This window comes from Linepithema humile, chromosome 2 (genome assembly GCF_040581485.1).
Source record: "Linepithema humile isolate Giens D197 chromosome 2, Lhum_UNIL_v1.0, whole genome shotgun sequence".
Lineage (NCBI taxonomy): Eukaryota > Metazoa > Arthropoda > Insecta > Hymenoptera > Formicidae > Linepithema > Linepithema humile.
In genome coordinates, this window is record NC_090129.1 from 3830905 (window position 1) to 3852771 (window position 21867).

Genomic DNA, 21867 nt, shown 5'->3' on the forward strand with positions numbered 1-21867 from the left:
ATTAAAAACTTTTTACCCATTAGACGATTATACATATATATGTTTAACTTTTTTAAAATCTTTTTTTAATCTTGCGTATTTTTAAAATTAATGATTTTTGTGGAATATAATTTTTAGAAAAATGACTAAAGTTATTAACAAAATGCACATTTCTCGAATTATCCGTCTCGATTTCTAACAGAAATCTATTACAGGTGATTGTCGGCAATGATGTCAAGTGGCCTAATGGCTTAACTTTAGACCTGATCGGCAAGAGAGTTTATTGGGTGGACGCCAAATTAAACATCATAGGTTCTTGCAATTACGACGGCACGGGCAGACGAACGGTTCTCTTCTCCCCCGTCACTCTCAGGCATCCTTTCAGCATTACAACATTCGAAGATTACGTGTACTGGTCCGATTGGGATAAAGAAACGATCTTCAAAGCTAACAAGTTTACCGGGCTGGAAGTCGAGGCTGTAACGTCGATCAGAACGCTTCAACATCCGATGGTGGTCCATGTCTATCACCCTTACAGACAGCCCGACGGGATGAATCAGTGCCAGGCCGTCAACGGGCATTGCAGCCACCTGTGTTTACCGGCACCTAAAATCAACTCCAGATCACCGCTGTTGTCATGCGCCTGTCCAGATGGCTTGCGATTATTACCCGATGGATTGATGTGCGTGGAAAATGGTGAGTCAGCATGAGGGAGGATACTGTGATTGACGAATGACCTTCCATGCACTGCCGCGCAATTTTCAACCGCCTTCCCGTGGTGATCAATTCACGAGGGACGCGTAGATTAATGTGTTGACTATTTTAGAACTAAATAATATGTCTAGCGTGACGTAAGAGCGATTACGCATTTCTTAGATGACATTTAAAATAACTGAATTCCACTTTAAATGAGGAGATGTGAGAGACTTAATTAACAGATAATCATGGAAAGCTATTCGTCGATTCATCGCGGGTCTTTCGCGACGCAATACATAATGGGACTGAAATTTGAATTCTTAGAGAACGTTGCATGCCGTTGGAGCATTTTTATTTATGCTTATTGTGCAAGCCGATAAGAAAGGCGATCGAGATATCAATTTTCAACTTCCTCTATTTTTTACATTTACAAGTTAATACATGCACACACACACAAATAACACACATCCAATCATTAACACTGATATCTAATGGAACTGCTACACAATTAGCGATATATCATTTTGCATGTTACGATATATTTACGAGTAAAAAAAAACAGTACAATAAAAACATGCAAACGCGTGGATGCGATAAAAATGTTTACGCAAGAAGTATGTATTTAAATTTTTAATATGTAAGTCGACCAAGATTCATAGATACATTAATTCTTACTGATATTTCATAGTTGCTCGAGAATGTTATGAATTTATTACTTATTTTATTTCATTTATTTGCATTCGTGTTGCATGAATTTGGGGTATTCCAGTTACTACGACCGTAGCACCGTCCACACAAGCGACTACGAAGCCGTTCATGAGGCTCCAGCCTCTGAATGTTTCTACGAGTGATAGTAAGTTTGGTTGGATGCCACTTTTCACCATATAAGCGGATTTTTGTGGATATACGTAATACACATAGTTACATATACAGGGTGTCTCAGAATGATAGAATCAACGCTCGCTGAAGAATTTTTTTGTTCAATTTACTTTCCTCTACCCGCCCACGAGCGTTGGTCCCATCATTTTGAGACACCCTGTATTTATTGGGGTAATAATTTAACTATTTAATTAATAGGGGTAATAATCATTTAACTAATTGGAATAACATTACTTCACTATATAATTAATGAAGATAATTATTATTTAACTAATTGGGACAATAATTATCTAAGAAATAGTACAGTTGAATAATGAATTGTCTCTACTAACATGCAGAATTAATTAACTATTTCATCCATGAAGGTTCATAATATTGAGAATGATTCATAATATCAATTTTAAATTGGGCATATTTCATGCTGGGTTTTACAAATTAAAAATGCATTTATATCATTTTATTACTTAAGAATGAAGAATTGAATATTAAATTGAAAATTTTACCTTTTTAATTTAGCAAATTTTAGTATTTGTACGTATGCAAAAATTATCTAGTATTCTACGCCAAGATTTTTATATTTCTATGCCACATTGAATTAATGTTTGATTGATTAACAAATTTGACTCCATTTTAACTGGTAAATTTGATTACTCTTATTTTAAAGCTCTTTTAATAATTTATTTTTGTATATTTAGTTTTGTATTATTAAGCGCACTTTTACTTGCTGCGTTGCATATAATACGAGTGTGCATATTCTGCATGTATGTTTTTATATTATAAAAATATCGTCTAGTTGATTGCTCAGTTGATGTTTTATATATTTAAATTTTTACGATACTCTTACAATCGTGATTATTATATATGTTTAAAAATGAATGTATTAAGTTTTGACTAATTGATTGTATTAATTTATAATAATAGATATGCTTGGAAAAGGTTTTTGAAATATCTCTTTGCATCAAACATTCAGGCAAACATCAGTCTTGAAACTTTTTTTAATGAATTGCGCTATTTCTAGATCCACTTTCCTCAGCGGATGCAGACGGGAAGGATAGCATAGGAGCTGAATCTACAGATCCTGGTTTAGTCGCTGGAATCGTGATAGGCGTAGTGTCCTTAGGACTGCTACTACTCGCCCTTGTGGCGATAGTCTGCTACAGGCATTATCTTCATCGCAATGTTACTAGTATGAACTTCGATAACCCCGTCTACAGGAAGACTACAGAGGATCAGTTCAGTCTTGAGAAAAACAGATTTCCGCTTCCCGCAGCTACAGTTGGGGAGGAGGTAAGATTTAATGCTTTTACGTCTGCATTTCTTCAAAAATTCATTTCCATTTCAAAAACTTTTATTTTTACGGACAAAAGTTTATGGATAAAATTTTACAATATTTTTTCTAAAGAACTTTACGATATATTGTGATCGGTTTTCAGGCCCAAGAACCATTGACAAGTCCTGGAACAAATGACTATGTTTAAGTCTCAATCTGTCAATGCGGAGAGCTAAACAGGCTATTGAAGTACTATTATCGACCAAGTGATAAAGCTATGTAAAGAAAAGCAAAGTGTTTGCGTCGAAAGGACCTGTCCATGCATTCATGCCTGCGCTCGCTCGCAAGCCTGCCAACCAAAACTGTGATTATGTTAATTTTTTTGTATCTATTTCTTTAAAAATATATTTTAGCACTTTGTCACTCGGATATATATATATATACATATATACATATATTATGCGTGCAACATTTAGATTTGCTTCGGGGACATAAAAGGAGAAATTATCGAGAGAAACTGTTGCCAAATAAGCGATCTTAGATTCATGTATCCAAGTAATTCGATAAGAAATTAAGATTCCTAATTAATATCTTTATTTAGTTAAGCAGCATATAATTTGTAATATAGCACTTTTTTAATCTGAGATACGTAGCACTGATTTTATTCGCGCTATGTATGTATTTGTAAGAATGTTAATTTGTTATTATTGAATTATTTATTGGTTAAGAATGTAATAACTACTTTATTAGTAGAATTTTTTTAAAACTACTAAAGATACTGTTTTTGGTTTGTTTTAGTAGTATTTTGTAGGAGTCATAATATGTAAATATGAAATCTCAATTGTTAAAATTATTTACAAATTATTGCAATATACGTCGAAGTATATTTGAAATGAAAGTTTTAACAGTTAAGTGTAAAGTAAATTATTATCAAAATTTTGCAGAATAAGACTGTAATTAATGTTCTCTGTTTTGAGTTCTCATTGGAATTCTCTATTTTGTTAAAGGAGAAAGGAAACTTTTGCTGGCAAACTATCAATAATCATGATTTTTTATTATTTTTTTCATAATGTTTAGATCTAAGAATATATTTATATATAATCCTCTCTAATAAGTTATTAAAAAAAGAATTGAGAATTGTAAGTAAGGAGATGCATGCAAATTTCTCCTTTTATGTCTATATAATGCGCGCGATACCGTCGACACACGTCACATATGTCAGAATTTCTCAGCAGCTATCTGTATTTTGATGGGTGGTTCATATCACAAAGAAAACCGCTCCATATTTATATAGATATTATGTTATTGTTTATACTTACAGTGTAACAAAACGGAAAGCGATCATTGTAGTAATGATACGAGCTCAATGACACTAAATATGACTGTGCATTCGTTAAGCGGAAACTGTTGTCAGGTACTTCAACCTACTAAAGAAATCAGTGTATTTGTATAGAATTATTGCGTCGAGTATAGTAATTAAAAAATTTTATTTACTATATAAGTATAAATATGAGTATGTATATATATACATAGTGTTACGAAAATTCGATATAAAAAATGCACCAAAAAAGTTGGCGAAAAGTTAAATAATAAATATGCAAATTTTTCATTCTAAGTAATAACTTTTCAGATATGAATTGGGTCGGTTAAGTCATGAGCTGTGATTAAAGGAAGCTTCGCGCGATCATAAACAGTAGATAAATGATAATTCCGCGCGGTTATTAACATTAACATTATCGTAAATGTGACTCAAATAACTATTTAATCGCAACTTATGATTTGACCGAACTTCTCTTATATTTAGAAGAACTATTTCTCGGAATAAAAATTCGATGCATTTTTATTATTATTAATTTGCGTGAATTTTTCTGCTACGAGGTTTTTATACGCAATTTTTGCGACACCCTGTATAGATGTAAAGGATGATCAAGCAAAAATATGTATCAGTAACAAGTTTGTATGAAAGTAAAACTAGATTTGTCTAGCGCTTGCTTAATTTATGGTATTTGCTCATATTTTAACTAACTCGTTAATCAAGCTTTAATTAAATTTCTACTAGCAATAAAAGAAAGTCGCATGCATCAAGGCTACTGATCCATATCTTTCTTGAGATACATCCTACATATGTATATTTATGATATATTATACTATTACTATATTGAAAAATGATTAAATGTGAGGCAAAACGTTTTATTAGATAAGATTAAATAATATTACTATTAGATAAATAATCTATGTACGTTGACGGATAGCAGATTATTTTCACACGTGTGAGAAATTGTAATAACAATTTCATGCTTTTGCCAATCTACAAAAGAAAGTCAAAATGAAATTATTGTCTCAGAATCAATATCTGGAAAACTAATTTATAATAATTCATACAATAATTTATATGCACTTTATCTGGTCTTGTTTCTCTGGGACCAAGAAATTTTGTACAGAAAATGTAAATGATATTTTCAGTGTTTACTTTGCTTTACTTGCTTATAAAGATTATGTAAACGATAACGTAAAACAATTGTCAAATATAGAAGAAAAAGAAAAATAGCATTGAAAATTACGTGTAATTTCATGTTTTTCTGTAAGAAAATTTTCGTGTGCTTGTAATTTGACAATATTAACTTCTATATTAATTAATGAATATCGTACTACATCATACCGAGCTGTTCCCATTCTGTCTTATCCACGATCGGCTATCTGTTAACGGAGACATGGTGTGATTGCAAGAAAGCAAAGTCCAAAATTAAGATATAGAGGCTTGGTGGTAATTTTAATCAAAAGATAGGAAGCGTGTGTGTGATGAGAACATCAGTCGCAATTAACTGTGTAAATCGTAAAGATATAACTTGTCCTAGCCAATCCATTCGCCAAAACTGTGTCAAACATTATTTCTATGCGACATATGTATCTGTACATATGTGTACAATGTGATTCTAAAATAGGTCTCATCGAACTTTATAGATATATTCTTTAAACAACTTGACCTTCCTTATAATACATATATAAAGACAAAGATTGTTTTTTCTAAATTAAACTTTATGGATAAAAATAAATAAAAAATAAATAAATCGTAAATAAATAAAAACTTATTCTTTTTAGGTTTAATTTAAATTATTTTATTTTTACACAATTTAAGTTTAAAGTAGGTGCCAAAACAATTAAATAATCTTACATACAAAAACATAAAAAAATTAATATTTAAATATTAAAAAAGTGATATTCAATCAAATTGTTATCAAAAAATAAATTTGAAAATTCTAAAAAATTTGGTGAAGAAATATATCTAAAAGTTTGATAAATTACTTTAGAATCATCTTGTAAGTTTATACAGAGTGAATTAATGTTTATATCTAAAATGTCTTTTATTTTTAAAGACGCGAGAACTTAAGAACGAAGGTATTTTAGACGCAAATGTTAGATAACTCACTCTGTATACATATTTGAATGTACACATGCGTACATGGATACATATTTAAAAAATATATATATATATAATTTATTATAATGAGATTATTGTATAAATAAATATACAAACTAAATTGCAGTAATGCTATGTTATTATCATACCTACGAAAGATGGGAGATTGTAAAATGTAAAATTTGTAAATAAGCCTATTTGAAAATATATATAGTGAATCATTTCTTCATTGAGTTATGAATCCTCGAGATTCTTGTATTAAATATCATAAGCAAGCAATAAGCAGACTTCCTTCCTATTACTAGTCTTATAAAAAAATAGTAACTTTATTAAAAATGCATGGAGCTCGGTATTTCGTCTCATACAAATTATCGGATGACAAACATATGTTAAATTAAAATTTCATCGCTATATAAATTAAAATTTTATCGCTATTGTTTACGAGTGAAAATTCCATGTACGTACAAATTTCAATATTCTGAAATCACAGTAATGAATGTAATTAAATTTAATGGCCGATTAGTGTTAACAATAAGATTTATTACTTTGTATTCATTTATTTAATATTATTGTCATATAATAAGAAAACAGTGTAAAAATCCTCTCATAACAGTTAGTTATACATATACAAGGATTTTTATTATTTATTGCCAAATAACTAAAATTTCTTTATATTAGCTTATTGCAAATTATTCTAAATATACATGAACATAATATTTAATCAAACATGTGTAAGAACCGGTTCATTAATTGAAATACAACGGGATTTGAAACATAATTTATCTTGTATTGATATCACAGATTAATTGAATTGATTCATGATTATAGATGCTAGCAGAGCAGATTTTGTTCCTGAGAAGTTAAGTGAGATTGATTGCAATTATTTTGTGCTATCTAATATTATTGTTTTCTTCACAAAATCATTTTTTTCATGTATATTTTTCTGTACCGAAATAAAATAGAATTTTGCTTTCTATATTAACATTGTATTATTGCACTCTTTTTAAATCTTACCTTTATTGAACAATAAGTTGATCCAGAAATACTGAATTGTGATGCTGTATTTATGGCATTAATAACAGATTTTACGTATTTTTTGGAATATTTAAAATTGTTGAAAATAATTTTTTTGATGCTGTAATTTAACTTTTCAATGCCTAACACTATTATCTCTGTAAAAATTTTTGTGTAAAATTAAAAAAAAAAGAAAATAAACATTAAATAGAATTCGTGAATAAATACGTACTTATGGCCACTTATGATAATATTATTGCAATGATAAATATTGATAACAGAGGAGAGTCAGAGATTCCAACAATCCCGTTATTGTTAATCGGTGTAGTATTGTCCTCTGCGCATGTCATAAGCATAGACATTTATTATCGCTCAAACCATATCATTAGTCAGTGTTCATGCTTGACAGTTGCGTGATCTATATCTTTTGTATTTCCAGTTGTAATAAATTTGATTTATACCAAAATAATAGTAGCTTACATTTGTGGGATAAAATAACACGAGTGTCTATTCACATAATATATTCTTATATAAGACAGCGAATATTATATCTTTTCAAAATTTAAACGTTGAGGTGCATCTCAAAAATATGCGGTTAACAAATTAAATCAAATTTTCCGCAACTAAAAATACGCTAAAAAACTGATAGCTTGACAACTTGTATCTTGAGAAAGTCAGGAGTGTGTTACATTTAAAAAAAAATGAAAACATTTATTACATCAAAAAATAAACTAATCAATTCTCTTTGTAACAAAATCTGATTTTAGTAAGACTGCGCGAAATTTGATTTAATTTGCTAAGCACATATTTTTAAGATGCATTTCAATGTTGTTATGCAGCAGACTTATACAATATATTCGGGAAATCAATATACTACGTCTTATTTTAAATGACTTTTATAAACTTTTTTTGTGTCTCGCAATACATTTGGGAATTGATTATGATTCCTTGAGTCATAAAGTCTACAAACAACATTTCTTTTACGCGCACTTGCATACCACGACTCAAAAAGTTCTACAACAATTTATTTGAAAGTTATTTGATGATTTATTATATGTACGGTCTTAATTTTGCTTCAAGTGATTATCGTTTCTTCAAATACAGCGCTTTGAAAACAACGAGAAATTAAAAACTGTCATGAAGAAATAGCTGAACTGATCACCGATATGCATGATCCGATCGTGCAATCTCCTTCCTTTCTCATTCTGTCAAAGTGTGTCATATTTTCAAAATTTGTAACTTTAAAAATGTTAAGCAAAAAAGGCTTTATTTTAATGTTTGCAAATATTTCGACGTCGGCTAACAAATGTGCAATAAAAAATGAGTTTTTATATACATAAAACAAATTGTGATGACTTTACCTCATCTTAGTAATATCAACTAACATCAGATCAAGATTAATGTTATATCGTTTTTCTAAAATTCAATTTTTTTATAGAACATTTTTTGAATAATGCAATTTTTTCAAGATATTTTACATCAGCAAATGGGTAATTCTATATAATACTTAACTTTTAACTGCATGACTTAATTAGTGGAAATAGCAAGATATACATACATACATAAAATATTGTAAACAAATCTCTCACAATTTAAAAGCATTGACAATATATCATTCATTGAAAAATGTCCATCTTTTTTAAACAAGAGAAATATTAATTTTAATTACAAATATAAATATTGAAAAATATTATTAATTTAATCAGTTATAATTTTTGTCTATTTTATTATGTATAATTAAATTTAAATATTAATATGTAATTCATGTAGTATAAATATAATAATATGACAAATATCAGGCTTCAAAAATTATAACACAATAAATTAACTTCTTTTCATATCTTTCTTCCTTCCTTCTTGCGGTTTCGTAATAGGAAATTTTGTTGATTATTAGAGATTAATTGCGTCAATTCTAATGTTCTAGAAAGTATAAAAACTGTATGACTTAATTAGTTATGCAGAAATATAACAAAATATACATACATACATAAAATATTGTAAACAAATCTCTAACAATTTAAGAACATTGACAATATATTATCTATTGACAAATATTGTCTATCTTCTTTAAACAAAAGAATTATAAATTTTAATTAGAAATATAAATATTGAAAAATATTATTAATTTAATCAATTACGATTTTTGTCTACTTTATTATGTATAATTAAATTTAAATATTAATATGTAATATAAAAAGTATAAATATAATAATGTGACCAATATCTGGCTTCAGAAATTAAAACGCAATAAGTTAATTTGTTTTTCATATCTTTCTTCCTTCCTTCTTGTGGTTTTGTGATAGGAAATTCTGTTGATTATTAGAGATTAATTAAGTCAATTCTAACAATTGTTTTAGAAAGAATAAAAACATCATCTCAGAAAAAATAAATTATTTATGATTTATGCTTTTAATTTCTTCTTGTGTATCACGCAAACAGTTTAACACATTTTTTGCATATTATATAATTGTACAAAACTAAAAAGTATAAATAACAGAGAAACAATAAGAGAGCGGAAACAGTCAGAAGAAAAAAAAGTAAAGTTTGCAATCACTCAGTCAGTCTATGTTGAACCAGCTCAGGGGTAACAACTCTAAAATTTTTATTGGGGAGAAAAGTGTTAAACTCCGATTAGCCATCTAACGGATGACTGATTGTCGACAATTTTTTGAAATATATTGTTTGCGAGTGTGAAACATCATTATAATTTTGCTAATTAGATCTGGCATAATTCTTTTATGTCGTTTTGTTAACCCATTATTCCATAATTTACTAAGGAACGTAATTTACAATTGAAACAAACCAATCTATCAGAAATGTTAACGAACATGCCAAGCAGTGCTTATGTGTGATACCCGTAGATAGAAATAATATTATCCAGCATCATTTGTCATCATTATTTTTTATTAGAGAAAGCAATTTAAAACAAAGCTCGAAAACATTTGCAACGTATTTAATATAATATAAGGTGAGTAAATAGTATAAATTTTATTTTTATGAATCTATTTATGCGTCACTATCTGTAAATAATCATTCACGTATGTAATGTAGAATTTAACCGTATATTTGCGCTGTAGTAAATGCGTTTACAAAATGTGTAAATCAATTACAATCGTTAAGAAATAAATATCGCCGGTTAATATAATATTTTTTTATTTATTAATGTAATTGATTTTCAAGAATAATTGATTTCTGTTTTTCTGACGATTGCTCCTTACTTGCTATAATATTTAAAAAGTATGAAGAGGAAGATTAAAATTATTATTTGCAAGTGGGACATGTATATTTATATGTCACTTACGTAAACGATAAACGGCGTTTAATAATTTTACTATCTTGTTCCTAACACGATTTACATACACAGCTAAATTAAACCTAGCTAATTCGTAAACAAACAACTGCACTTACCTGTGTAAAAATTGTCAGAAACAATCCATGTTTTATAATTTTTATACATATACAATTTTTATACATATACAATTTTTATACATATTATACACATTATAAAACAAAATGCTAGCAAAACAAAATGTGTCTTTAAGACAGGTCCTACGATTTTTTAATTATTTGAGACTTATTTAAAACTTTAAGAAATAAATCTATCCAATATCAGGAAGTATCTGAAAGTTTAAAAAAAATTATTTTTCTTTGTAGTTATTAATTTAATAAAATTAATCTTTATTTAATAATACATTTACTCAATAGTTTTTCATAGGTTAATCAGACGAAAATGAGTACCCGTCATAAGACATGCATCATAATTCTGTTCATTGCTATGACAAGCATTTTTGCTTTCCAATGTCCAACAAACAAGGAGTGTCAATGTAAAAAATTCGGTCGCTATGCATTTAGTATGAATTGTACAATAAATAATAATAATTCTGTTTTCGAAATATATTCGGAACCGACTATATCCGACAATGAATTGAATGAAATAACAGTACGTATTCAATCAATCATTAGCGTTTCATATTGATATATATCTACACATATCGCACACCCGCAAAAAAAATAAAACAAATGAAAAATATCAAATTATTAGAGAGAAAAGAAGAAATTGCTTTAATAATAACGTTTCCCATTAATAATATCATAAATTAGTTTTTATTTCAAGTTCTGTCACTAAGTATAAATCAATTAAGGCAAAGTTGATTTTACAGAAAATAATTCGACATGTCTATACTTGGTTAAACAATAATTTTAAAATTAATTATGTACGACAGTATTAAACATATCGGACTCATGCGGAAAGTATTTAAATTCAACTTCTAACACTTTTCCTGATTAAAGACTGATTGAGAACGCAATCCGCACACAAAAATAAATTCAAAAAATTTTGACTTGGTGTCACTTTTCTTGCGCTTGTGCGATATATAATTTTCAAACTTTATGTACTCACAATCAATAACACTATAAAAATCTAAACCAAAGCTATAAAATTAAAAAACGACTAATATAGATACAAATAGATTCTTTGCTATATAATACAATTCAAAAATATTATAAGACATCGAATATTAAAAAATATTAAATTTTTTATGATTACAATATTCATGTTTTTTATACAAAATAATATCTTTCGTAGAGCAAAGTATTTTCTAAAAAAATTTTGTGTTCCATCTTTCTTTAAAAAGTTCTTCAATGTCTTACTTACAACTATTTATTTTAAAAACTATTTATTTTACTTCTACATACTATTAAAAAATAATTTTGTATTAAATTCATGGAAAGTTTTACAAATAAACGTGTCTTCTTTTTTCTTTTAACTTTTAGATAATTTAATCAAATTTACATAAAAAATGTTTTTTCACATAGGTCACCTGTATCAACTCAGCGGACTTGTCAGATTTTAATTTGGCCGTAAATAATATTACGTTTTATAATAATTTTTCGATTTTTGGGATGCACTTTGAAAAGTGTAATTTATCTAAGAACGTCAAATGGATTGACATTGCACGAATGCTAAGAACTACAAACACTGAAGAATTATATTTTAACTCATACGAAAATAAAAACTTGACCTTGGGAAAGCATTTTCTAAACGGTTTTGAACATTTAAAATTTCTAAAAATAAGCAACTATCGCATTCATTTGGACAATCTGTCAGCCGATTTGAGAGAATTGGAAATTCTAGTACTGTCGAACAACCACATCGAACATTTGGTCGCTGAATATTTTAATTTTACCCCCAAATTAATTCAACTCTTTTTGGAGAATAACTATTTGGGAAGAATAGAACCAACCGCATTTGATAAACTGACAAATTTAAAAGACTTGTATCTAAATAATAATTCATTAACCGAGCTTCCAGCGTGTATTTTCGACAAACTTGTCGCTCTGGACAACCTTGGTGTTTATAATAGTAACTTATCCAGTTTACCAGAAAATATATTTGCAAAACTGGAAAACCTTCGCGTTCTTTTGTTACAAGCAAACAAGTTTAAAAATCTACCAAAAGTATTTCTACAAAACAATACAAAATTGGAAGAAGTTTACTTAACCGACAACCAAAGAAATCTGATTTTATCGAATGGATTTTTTAGTAATTTACCAAACCTAAAATATTTGGATCTGGTAAATAATAGACTAGTCAAATTACCGAAAGATATCTTTTGGGGATCATCTTCGCTGGAGTACATTATATTGAGTAACAATTTCCTCCAATCTTTGCCTGTAAAAATATTCCAAGATTTGTCAAAGTTAAAACAATTGGATCTGGATTCTAATTATCTAGAAGCTTTGCCGGATAAAATTTTCCAAAATACCAATACATTAGAAATATTGAATTTATCAAATAATCGCATTACTACAATTTCCGAGTATGTTTAAATCGCTTTTATTATATGATTGATAATAATTGTTTATATGTTTTATAATTTTACTAATACAGAAATCTTTTTTATATTTCAGAAACATATTTTATGGATTATTCCAATTGAAACAACTAAATATGGAACGAAATTATTTAAGTACTATTTTCGATTATGCTTTTATTTTTTTAAGAAGATTGAAGATTATTAACTTGTCCCACAATTGTCTTACATTATCTAAAAAGTCCAATGCATTCTTAATAATCTCTAGTAACATAGAAAAATTATATTTAGTTAACAATAGCATTTCCGAAATATTGACCGATTGGAAAAGTTACTATAATCTTCAGATATTGGATCTCAGCTATAACAACATATCTACTATAGAAGTAAGTATTTAAAACAGCACCTCAAAAAGTGATATATACAGGATGTTCTAAAGTTAAGCGATTAAACTTTACCAGTTTGATTAATAAGTAGAAATAAGAAAAAATGTTGTATAAATATAGATTTTAGAAACGTTTTGCTATCACATTATATTGAAAAAACTGAAATTTGTTGGAACTCTTCTATATTAAAGAATCTCCATTGATATTCATTTGCAACTCGACAATTTCTATTGCAGAAGTTATATACAAAAATCATATATGCGTACTTTTTGTTCCAGAACACTTGTGACATTTTATTATGAAATTTTACCATTTACTGATATAATAAACTAATTTTGAAACTGACATATATTCGCTCATTCATCGAAACTGATTACCTTCGATGATTTCAAATAATGAACATAGCAACAATAAACTTATTAGATAAACATTGTTGACTTACTTTCACCTCGTAATATATTAACAGCGAAATTGTTATTAACAATGAATCCGTTATTTCTAATCATAGAATATACTGACAAAGTTTAAGCATTTAACTTTGGAACACCGTGTATATTAGATATATGAAATTGTTCTTGTGAATGATGAATGTATGACAATACCATTTTTTTTTTTAATTTTAGACAGATGATTTACAGTTTTCATCGAACAACATTCTGATAAACTTGACTCATAATAAAATACAGCGTATCCTTTTACACGATGCCGAAGACATCATAAGAGAGAATAGCAAAACTTTTCGCAACGTAAAAATATTAGTGGAAAATAATCCATTAAATTGTGATTGTAACGTGTACGATTTTCTACGTTATTACGAAGGCGAAATGCGTAAAGTTCAAAGCTATTTTCAGATAGGATTAGACAATTTAATTTGTCATAGTCCAAAAGAAGTGGAAAAAGTCTGGTTATATTCTAAAAATTTAACCTGTAGAATACAAAACACAGATTCCATTACTATATGCCCCAAAAAGTGCGATTGCTTTTTGAAGCCTCATGATGAAGCTTTCATATTTGACTGTTCTCATAAAAACTTAACTTACGTGCCAAACAATATAAAAGAACCTAACATTAATTTTATTCGAAATTTAACAAAATCAGTTGACACAATTTCGAAATTTTATTTGAATTTCTCCCATAATCAGTTAACACAAATGCCAGATTTGGAAAACTTAAAACTCAGATCAGTAAATAAACTTTTTTTATCTCACAACGACATATCTACCATTTCCAAAAATGGATTATCGAAAACAACAGAGGTGCGTAATTTAATTGTATTTTACATAAGAATAATTTATACAAAAGAAATTCAAAGAAACTGTTAGAAACGTATGTTACAAAAACAAATTCGAAATGTCTAATTAACAAAATTTAACAAATTAATTTTGAAGTTTTTTTACAAGTAACTATATGTAATAATCTATAAAATATATGTATGTATGGCAGAAATATAAAATTATAAAAATTGTTAATCCTTAAAAGTATTATAAAAGAATGTTAAACTTTACTATTAAAATTTGAATCAAACTGAACATACACATATTTCAGGATTTGGAGCTACACAATAACAAATTATCAACAATTCATTCTGATGTGCTGATATTTTGGAAAAACTCTACCAATTTAACTCACTTGACATTACATGAAAATCCTTGGGAATGTGACTGTAATGCTAAAGATTTTTATGATTTTATTATTTCTATCCAGAATAATCCAGAAAAATCTAGAATAATGACGTCTAAAACAATATGTCATAGAAAGAATACATCAATATCAGAAATGATGTGGGACGATTTTTGTCCGTTTGATACAACAGCATCTGATTATCAGCATCAATTGATTATCAGCATCAGTGCAGCAATTGCTCTTTTTGGATTAATTGGTGGTATTTTTGGTCTGTATTACAAATACCAAGAACACATTAAAATATGGCTTCTTGCGCATCAGTGGTGTTTATGGTGTGTTACGGAAGAGGAGTTGGATAAGGACAAATTGTACGATGCGTTTGTGAGCTTCTCGCACAAGGATATCGATTTTATAGCAGACGAGCTGATACCGAACCTCGAGAGTGGCCCAACACCATTCAAATTGTGTGTTCATTATCGAGATTGGTTAGCGGGCGAATGGATACCGGATAATATTGCTAGATCCGTGGAAAATTTTAGACGGACGATAGTGGTGCTGTCGCCAAATTTCTTGAAGAGCATCTGGGGAAGAATGGAATTTCGGGCTGCTCATCGTCAAGCGTTAAGCGAAGGTCGGGCGCGAGTGATACTAATTTTGTATGGTAACATCGGACCCAGAGATGATCTGGATCCTGAACTCAGAGCGTACATATCTATGAACACGTACGTTAAATGGGGAGATCCTTGGTTTTGGGACAAATTAAGATACGCACTGCCGCATCAATCCAGACGATCGAGAAGCAACTATGCCCAAAGAGAGGTTCTTGAATTTGAAGTCCAAGATCATGGACTGTGAACAAACAAAGACAATCAAGAACTTATTCATTGTATTTCCTAAGGCACTTGCGATCACTCTATCGTGAACTAACTTTTATCAATAAGATAACTATAATCATGTGTCATGAAATTGATACAACTGCAAGTGAAAAATTAGTTTCTATAATACAAAGAAAGAAACGATTTGACAACAAGTAAAAATGATAAGTAACATAAGATTATCACAAACGATAAAATGTATTAACTCTATACTTTATCATAGTTTGTAAGATAGTTTATTCAATATTGTTACAACATTAAAAATAAAATATAATCTCATAATTATAGAACATAAAACAAAGATAATAGTTCCCCTATGCATGCAGAAGATTGTTGTCAGTATCCGTTTGGCATTGTGTAGGATTGCTCGAAGTTTCGAGCAAAAGTTAGCTTTTTTAGTAATGGGAATTTATCATAAGAAGTTACATGTATTAAATCTATGCAGCAGCATGAATATTAAAGATAAGAAAAGATAAACAAGCGTACTCTTCAATTCTGGAGCCGATCTGCACCTATTCTTAAACATGCGAATCTATCCGAAATCAGAAGCTCTTTTTACAGAATTACTAAAATAGAAAATTATAATATATTAAAAAATAATTTTAAAAATAGACTCTTCAATTAATACAATAATTCGACTCTCTTTAAAAGATAAACAAAGCCAGAGCTAGGACTGAGCGTTCCAATTTATTGTTTACATTTACATGAACATACAAACGTTTCGGTCATCGGATTTGGCTATCCTCAGTGTTTAAGAAACAAATAAATATTAGAAATTAAATTACCTAATCTCTAACGCAAACACAATTATACAGAAATTAAACGCAAACGCAATTATGCAATATTTTGTTCATATCTGACAAAGAGAGCTGAAGCTGTTACAATCATTGATGGTCAAATTATAATACATAAAACTATGAATATTAAAGAATATAAGAGAATGTCAGTAATATGTTAAGTTAAAATTAAGAGTCAAAAATTAAAATTTATCGAAAGTCCTTTAAACAATAAGACAACCACATATTTCAGTAAAAGTAGTACAATCATTGATAATCGTTGAAATAATTTAACAGCTCAGAATACTTTGATTAATGGTGGTCCAACTCGCCTAGAGTAAGAATGTCAAACAAAAAACGTTAATCCTGTAGAGTAAAGAGTTGAAAACACAATTCACGAAATTATTAAAACATTAAATGTACCTGATTGCAATCTCGATTATATTCAATATGAAAAACGTCATACTGAGTTTATAAACAGTATTATCTTATTATCTTCAGTCTATTTATAGACGGCACATGTGCTGAATTTTCAAAACGCTATAACTCAGCAAAAAATTAATGTAGCGACATGGGACAAAAACGGATCTTCTCAGTTTTTTATGCTGCACATGTTTATGTACACTGCAAATGCTTTTATCATGACATGCATATACATATTTGTATTAGATTCGGATAAAATTAGAATATTTTATATATCTGAATTATTTAAATAGTTCAAAGAGAGAGTAAAAAAATAATATAATCTACACAATTTTAGGAGTATTGCACCTTGTAAATGTACTAACAACCCAGTAAACATCGAAATCTTGTAGACATCGAAAAGATATTTTATTCAAGATGTCTTCAAGATATTTCTAAAAGATATCTAGAAGTTATTTAAAAGATGTCTAAAAAAGTTTCGTTGAAGATATCTTTATAGAATATCTAAAAGATATCTATAGACATCTAAAAGATCTCAAAAAGATATTTTAGATATTTTTTTTTTTATTATCATTTAATTAAAGATATTTTAGATTCCTAAAAGATATCTTTTCGTTAAAAATGTAAGACATCTCAAGACATAGCAAGATATCTTTTAGGGATCTAAAAGATATCTTTTTGTTCATTTGAGAAGTGTTTTTCTGTCTTTATTTCGGGTCAGGTTTGACAACACGGCATATAGAGTTGAAGCATGCTATGCAGATCAAATAAAGGTAGAAAAAAATAACGCTCATTTTCTATTAAAATAAGATATACATAAAAAATGTTTTTATTACTATGAGAATCATTCTGGCAATTTCGATACAAACGTTTGAATTTAAAGTAAGTAAAAATATCAAAATAGATAAAATAAAGAAGTAAATGTAAATATGACAATAAATACAAATAAGTAAAAGCTTGATATATTTTATAATAATTAATATAATTATTATTATATTACTGGGATGATCAGAAAGTTTCTTTGGAATTTTGCATTTATTCTTATCGAGAAATCCAAAGAAATTTTCTGATTAATTCAATACATTCCTTTAATAGTTTATAATAAAATATTGTAAAGGTACTTTATTGTATATTTATCATACTTATATTTTATTTGTGAAATCACATAAATTAAACAGTGACATTGCAATATATAATTTATAATTTCTAATATATTGTGTTATGCAGTAATTATACAAATGTTTTTTAAATGTAACAATTATTATTTTCATGTTAGTTAACTGCTATAAATTATACTTACAAAGGCAAATTTAATTTGATTCAAATTTTCATACAAGAACACTAACTTGTTATAATTATTAAAACATGCATGAATACAATTGCACCGATTTATTATCGTCAAATAAATATTTTTAAAAATAAGATAAAGAAACTATTGAAGTCTAATACAGAGATTTCAGTTTTTCTTGCAACATTACATTGTAATCATTAATTAATTTAAAAGCTTTCTGTTTGTGTGGCTCATAATTAACACGATTCTTTTCTTTGGTTATAATTTCTTCAATTTTCTTATTATTTTCTTTCAAATTTTCTAATTTATCTTCCAGATTACTTATCTCCGGATAAACTGCGTATTTCTTCAGTTTTTCTTTGAACTCGTTGTATTCCACTCTTAAAGACTTGAGGTCATCTTCACAAATCGATTCTTCAGATACAAGCCCCTCACGTTCAGCAATCAATTCATCCCGCTTGAGTTCATTTCGCGTTTTCAAGCCGTCCAAATCCTCCAAAACAATTAACTCACTCTGTTGTTTCTCTAGCTTCTCCTTCATTTGCTTTGACTCTAATTGCAACTTTTCTTCCAAAATCCTCAATCTATTGAACGTCTGTTGCATAGTTACATAGTCTTTCTTTAACTCCTCAAAGTCATCGTCGCGATGTGCCATCTCGTAATCGTTGTACGATAATTTGTCGCGTAGAACCATCGTTTCTTCAGCTTCGGTCAGATACTCGTTCTCTGTCGCGTTTGCTACGGCCTCTAACTTGTCGATGATCTCTCGCTCGAGCTTCTCCAGTTTTGCCATTTCTTCCTGCTTGCTTTGCTCATACGTGGACATGAACTCCTCCATCAGCTCTTCACGCTTACGCAATTCCTGATATTTATTTTGTTTCTCTGACTGATTGTCTTCCAAGTCAGTTTCTAGCTGCTCCAGCTGTTGTTCTTGTTCTGTTACCTTTCTCTCCTTCTCAGCTATCTGCGCTTCTGTCGCGGCAATATCGTTGTTATCGCGTTTGATTTTTTGCAAAAGCTGTTCTTTTTCATCCTCTGGTGACAATCTCGTGCGCTCTTCTTCGCGCAATCTGTTCCGCTTCTCCTCCGCTTCTATGATTCTCACTTGTAGCTTCACTGCCTCTTGCTTCAGTTGTGACAGTGCTATTTGTTCTTCCAAATGTGCCTGCTCTTTCGACAGCTGATCCAATTCGCGTTGTATTTGCTGAGCTTGCTCCTGTAATTCCGTTTTCTGTCGCAATAAATCGTCGTATTTCTCTCTCGTATGCGAATCCATACTCTCGACAATGTGCTCGGTCCTCCTTTTTTCATTTTCAATATCCTTCTGTAACTTATGCAGTTTCTGTTCCATCTGCTTTCGTTGCTCGAACATTCGTTCGACTTCCGCTGTCCTGCGCTCATTTATTAGCATCAGCTCTTTAGCTTCTTGCTCGACAATTTCCTTATCGACATCTGAAGTCATCTTGTCTACGACGAGATTATAATCCGCTAACTCAGCCTGTAAAGTCGTCAATTCCGCAGCTAGACTTTTGGCTCTCTTATCGTAGTGCAGAAAAGTAGCCTTCTCCTTATTTTGCACTTCAACATCTTTCATTATTATCGCAATCTCCTGTGTTAATTCTCTTATCTTTAACTGCAGCAGGCCCTCGTAGTATCTCTTGTCTTGAATTTGCCTAAGAAAAATTTATGAAATTTAAGAATATAAGAAATAATATATTGCTATCAATTAACATACGTAAAAATGGCAATATATCAAATAAATACAAACAGCAGCAAAATTAATAATATTTCACCTTGTCATCGGTAAACCTCTAGTAGTACTCGGTCGTATGCCTGCCATTCCGTGCTGAGTAATTGGTCTGTCCAGCATGTTCACGTTGAATTGCTTGGCAGTTACCAGTCCCATGTTCGTGCGACTTAGTCCAGTTCCTATTCTGAGTCCCGAGCTCGCAGTTGGTGCACGATTAGACATGATAGATGCCGACGGTGGTCTTGCCAGAGCAAAACGACTAGGTGTCGCCGAGCGGAAGGTGGCCGAGCCGACGTATTCCGGCGGCTCGTCCTTATGCCCTCGGCGAGACCTCGGTCGTTCGTACTTACTTCGAGGTCTACCTGTCGGCGGTCTGTCAATCTTATTCGAGGTGCTAGCGATATCCTCTTGGTCCCGTCGCCAACGAGTAACCGGTCGTTCTCCGATTTTATCAGAACCGTTTTTCTCCGAGTCCATTTTTTCGGAAAAATAAATAGTGTTGGATATTAATTCAAGTTAAAAGTTAGATATTAGTTTAAAAATAGTGCTTCTCTTGTTAAGAAATAGACGACTGCGTATTTATCTAATAACAGTGAGCGTAAAATATCGTGTGATATGAGAAATAGCAATGTTTTGCTCAGTGTAGTCATAGAAACATTGTAGGCATATTTGTATGGCTCATTAAACTTGTCTTATTATTAACTTGTAATTTTGAACCAAACGATAAAACAATAACAAATAAAATTAAATTTTATTTTATTGAATTTTTTATATTTTATTTGTAATAACTACAAAGTTTATTTTTATTTCTGTACAGAATATATCTAAAATTTTGTATTGATTTTCTGTGATTAAATAAATTTAATTAAATTATTTAAATTTAATTAAATAACCCTATACAGTTTCACAAATTAGGGAGCATGATTCTCTACATTGAGTATGCAGATATAAGTATACGCGTAAACAATATATCCATCATAAAGAAAGATCGTGCCTTTCTAATTTACGAAACATTCTCATTTCATACTCGTAAGCGAAACATTTCCAAGCCGTCAATACAATCAGCAATATTTAGCAACTGAAAGCAACATATAATTATGATAAATAATAAACAAAAAATAAAAACAAATATGTATACATTTGAATTAAACACACTTGTCACTCATTCACTGTTAGTTCTTAATTCCGGAGCATGGTGACGCTCAAAATTGTCTCTCCTTAAGCTCGTATCAGACAACGTATTGAAGATTGAAATTTGACCAATTGAAACAAAAGGAGCTAAAAGTTTTTTGTTCTAATTAGTCAAATTTCAATGTGTAATTTAATACGGGATTAGAGTTTCTAGAAATAAAAAGCGTGCTTATGCCCGTTTCTACCAATGAGGTTTAAGTTAATTTCTAGTAATATTCGATTTATTCGGCTTAATTTGGTTTACGATTCGTCATAACCGGATGTTACTAGTTATTAATTTCTTAAACTACGTTGATAGAAATGGGCATTAGTTCATCTCTGATTTGTTGATATTGACATTCCGCTATTACAGATTGGCCAATAAAAATAAGATAAAATAGACCAGATTTTTACTTCTAGGGACTTTATCTTTCTATTTTCCAAGAGAGAAGTTATAATTCCCTACTTTGCCATCTACATTTGATTTAGGCACTGTCCGTTCGT

At 29.5% G+C, this 21867-nt stretch overlaps 4 protein-coding genes across 8 annotated transcripts in view; 3 read left to right on the forward strand and 1 right to left on the reverse strand.

Moving 5' to 3' along the window:
- Window positions 1–6465, forward strand: part of LOC105673917 (very low-density lipoprotein receptor-like) — a 32471-nt gene extending 26006 nt beyond the window's left edge. For 2 of the 3 annotated variants that reach the window (XM_012369903.2, XM_012369902.2), the window contains exons 10-13: window positions 195–675; window positions 1445–1528; window positions 2573–2841; window positions 2988–6465. In XM_012369903.2, the coding sequence (XP_012225326.1) occupies window positions 195–675; window positions 1445–1528; window positions 2573–2841; window positions 2988–3032 (879 nt within the window). In that variant the 3' untranslated portion in view covers window positions 3033–6465. The remainder of the gene's footprint in view (window positions 1–194; window positions 676–1444; window positions 1529–2572; window positions 2842–2987) is intronic. The other variant, XM_012369904.2, reaches the window with a different exon arrangement.
- Window positions 6466–6613: 148 nt separating this feature from the next.
- On the forward strand, window positions 6614–16856 carry LOC136996886 (protein toll-like). 3 transcript variants are annotated; one of them, XM_067350417.1, is made up of 4 exons: window positions 6614–10224; window positions 13167–13455; window positions 14079–14711; window positions 15001–16856. In XM_067350417.1, the coding sequence occupies exons 2-4, from the start codon at window positions 13207–13209 to the stop codon at window positions 15931–15933; spliced, it is 1815 nt and encodes a 604-aa protein (XP_067206518.1). In that variant the 5' UTR covers window positions 6614–10224; window positions 13167–13206; the 3' UTR covers window positions 15934–16856. The 3 variants fall into 3 exon arrangements, with proteins under 3 accessions (XP_067206518.1, XP_067206517.1, XP_067206519.1); XM_067350416.1 differs by lacking the exon at window positions 6614–10224 and adding an exon at window positions 12211–12300; XM_067350418.1 differs by lacking the exons at window positions 6614–10224; window positions 13167–13455; window positions 14079–14711 and having other exon boundaries at window positions 15026–15118; window positions 15210–16856.
- Window positions 10223–13152, forward strand: LOC105674013 (leucine-rich repeat-containing protein 15-like). Its single transcript, XM_067350454.1, has 2 exons — window positions 10223–11196; window positions 12072–13152. The coding sequence occupies exons 1-2, from the start codon at window positions 10987–10989 to the stop codon at window positions 13083–13085; spliced, it is 1224 nt and encodes a 407-aa protein (XP_067206555.1). The 5' UTR covers window positions 10223–10986; the 3' UTR covers window positions 13086–13152.
- Window positions 16857–17037: 181 nt separating the features above from the next.
- Window positions 17038–21802, reverse strand: LOC105674015 (intraflagellar transport protein 74 homolog). The gene is made up of 2 exons (XM_012370047.2): window positions 20237–21802; window positions 17038–20116 (listed from the first exon to the last, which is right to left on the reverse strand). Exons 1-2 carry the CDS (start codon window positions 20668–20670, stop codon window positions 18595–18597), a joined length of 1956 nt encoding a protein of 651 aa, XP_012225470.1. The 5' UTR covers window positions 20671–21802; the 3' UTR covers window positions 17038–18594.
- Window positions 21803–21867: the final 65 nt, after the last annotated feature.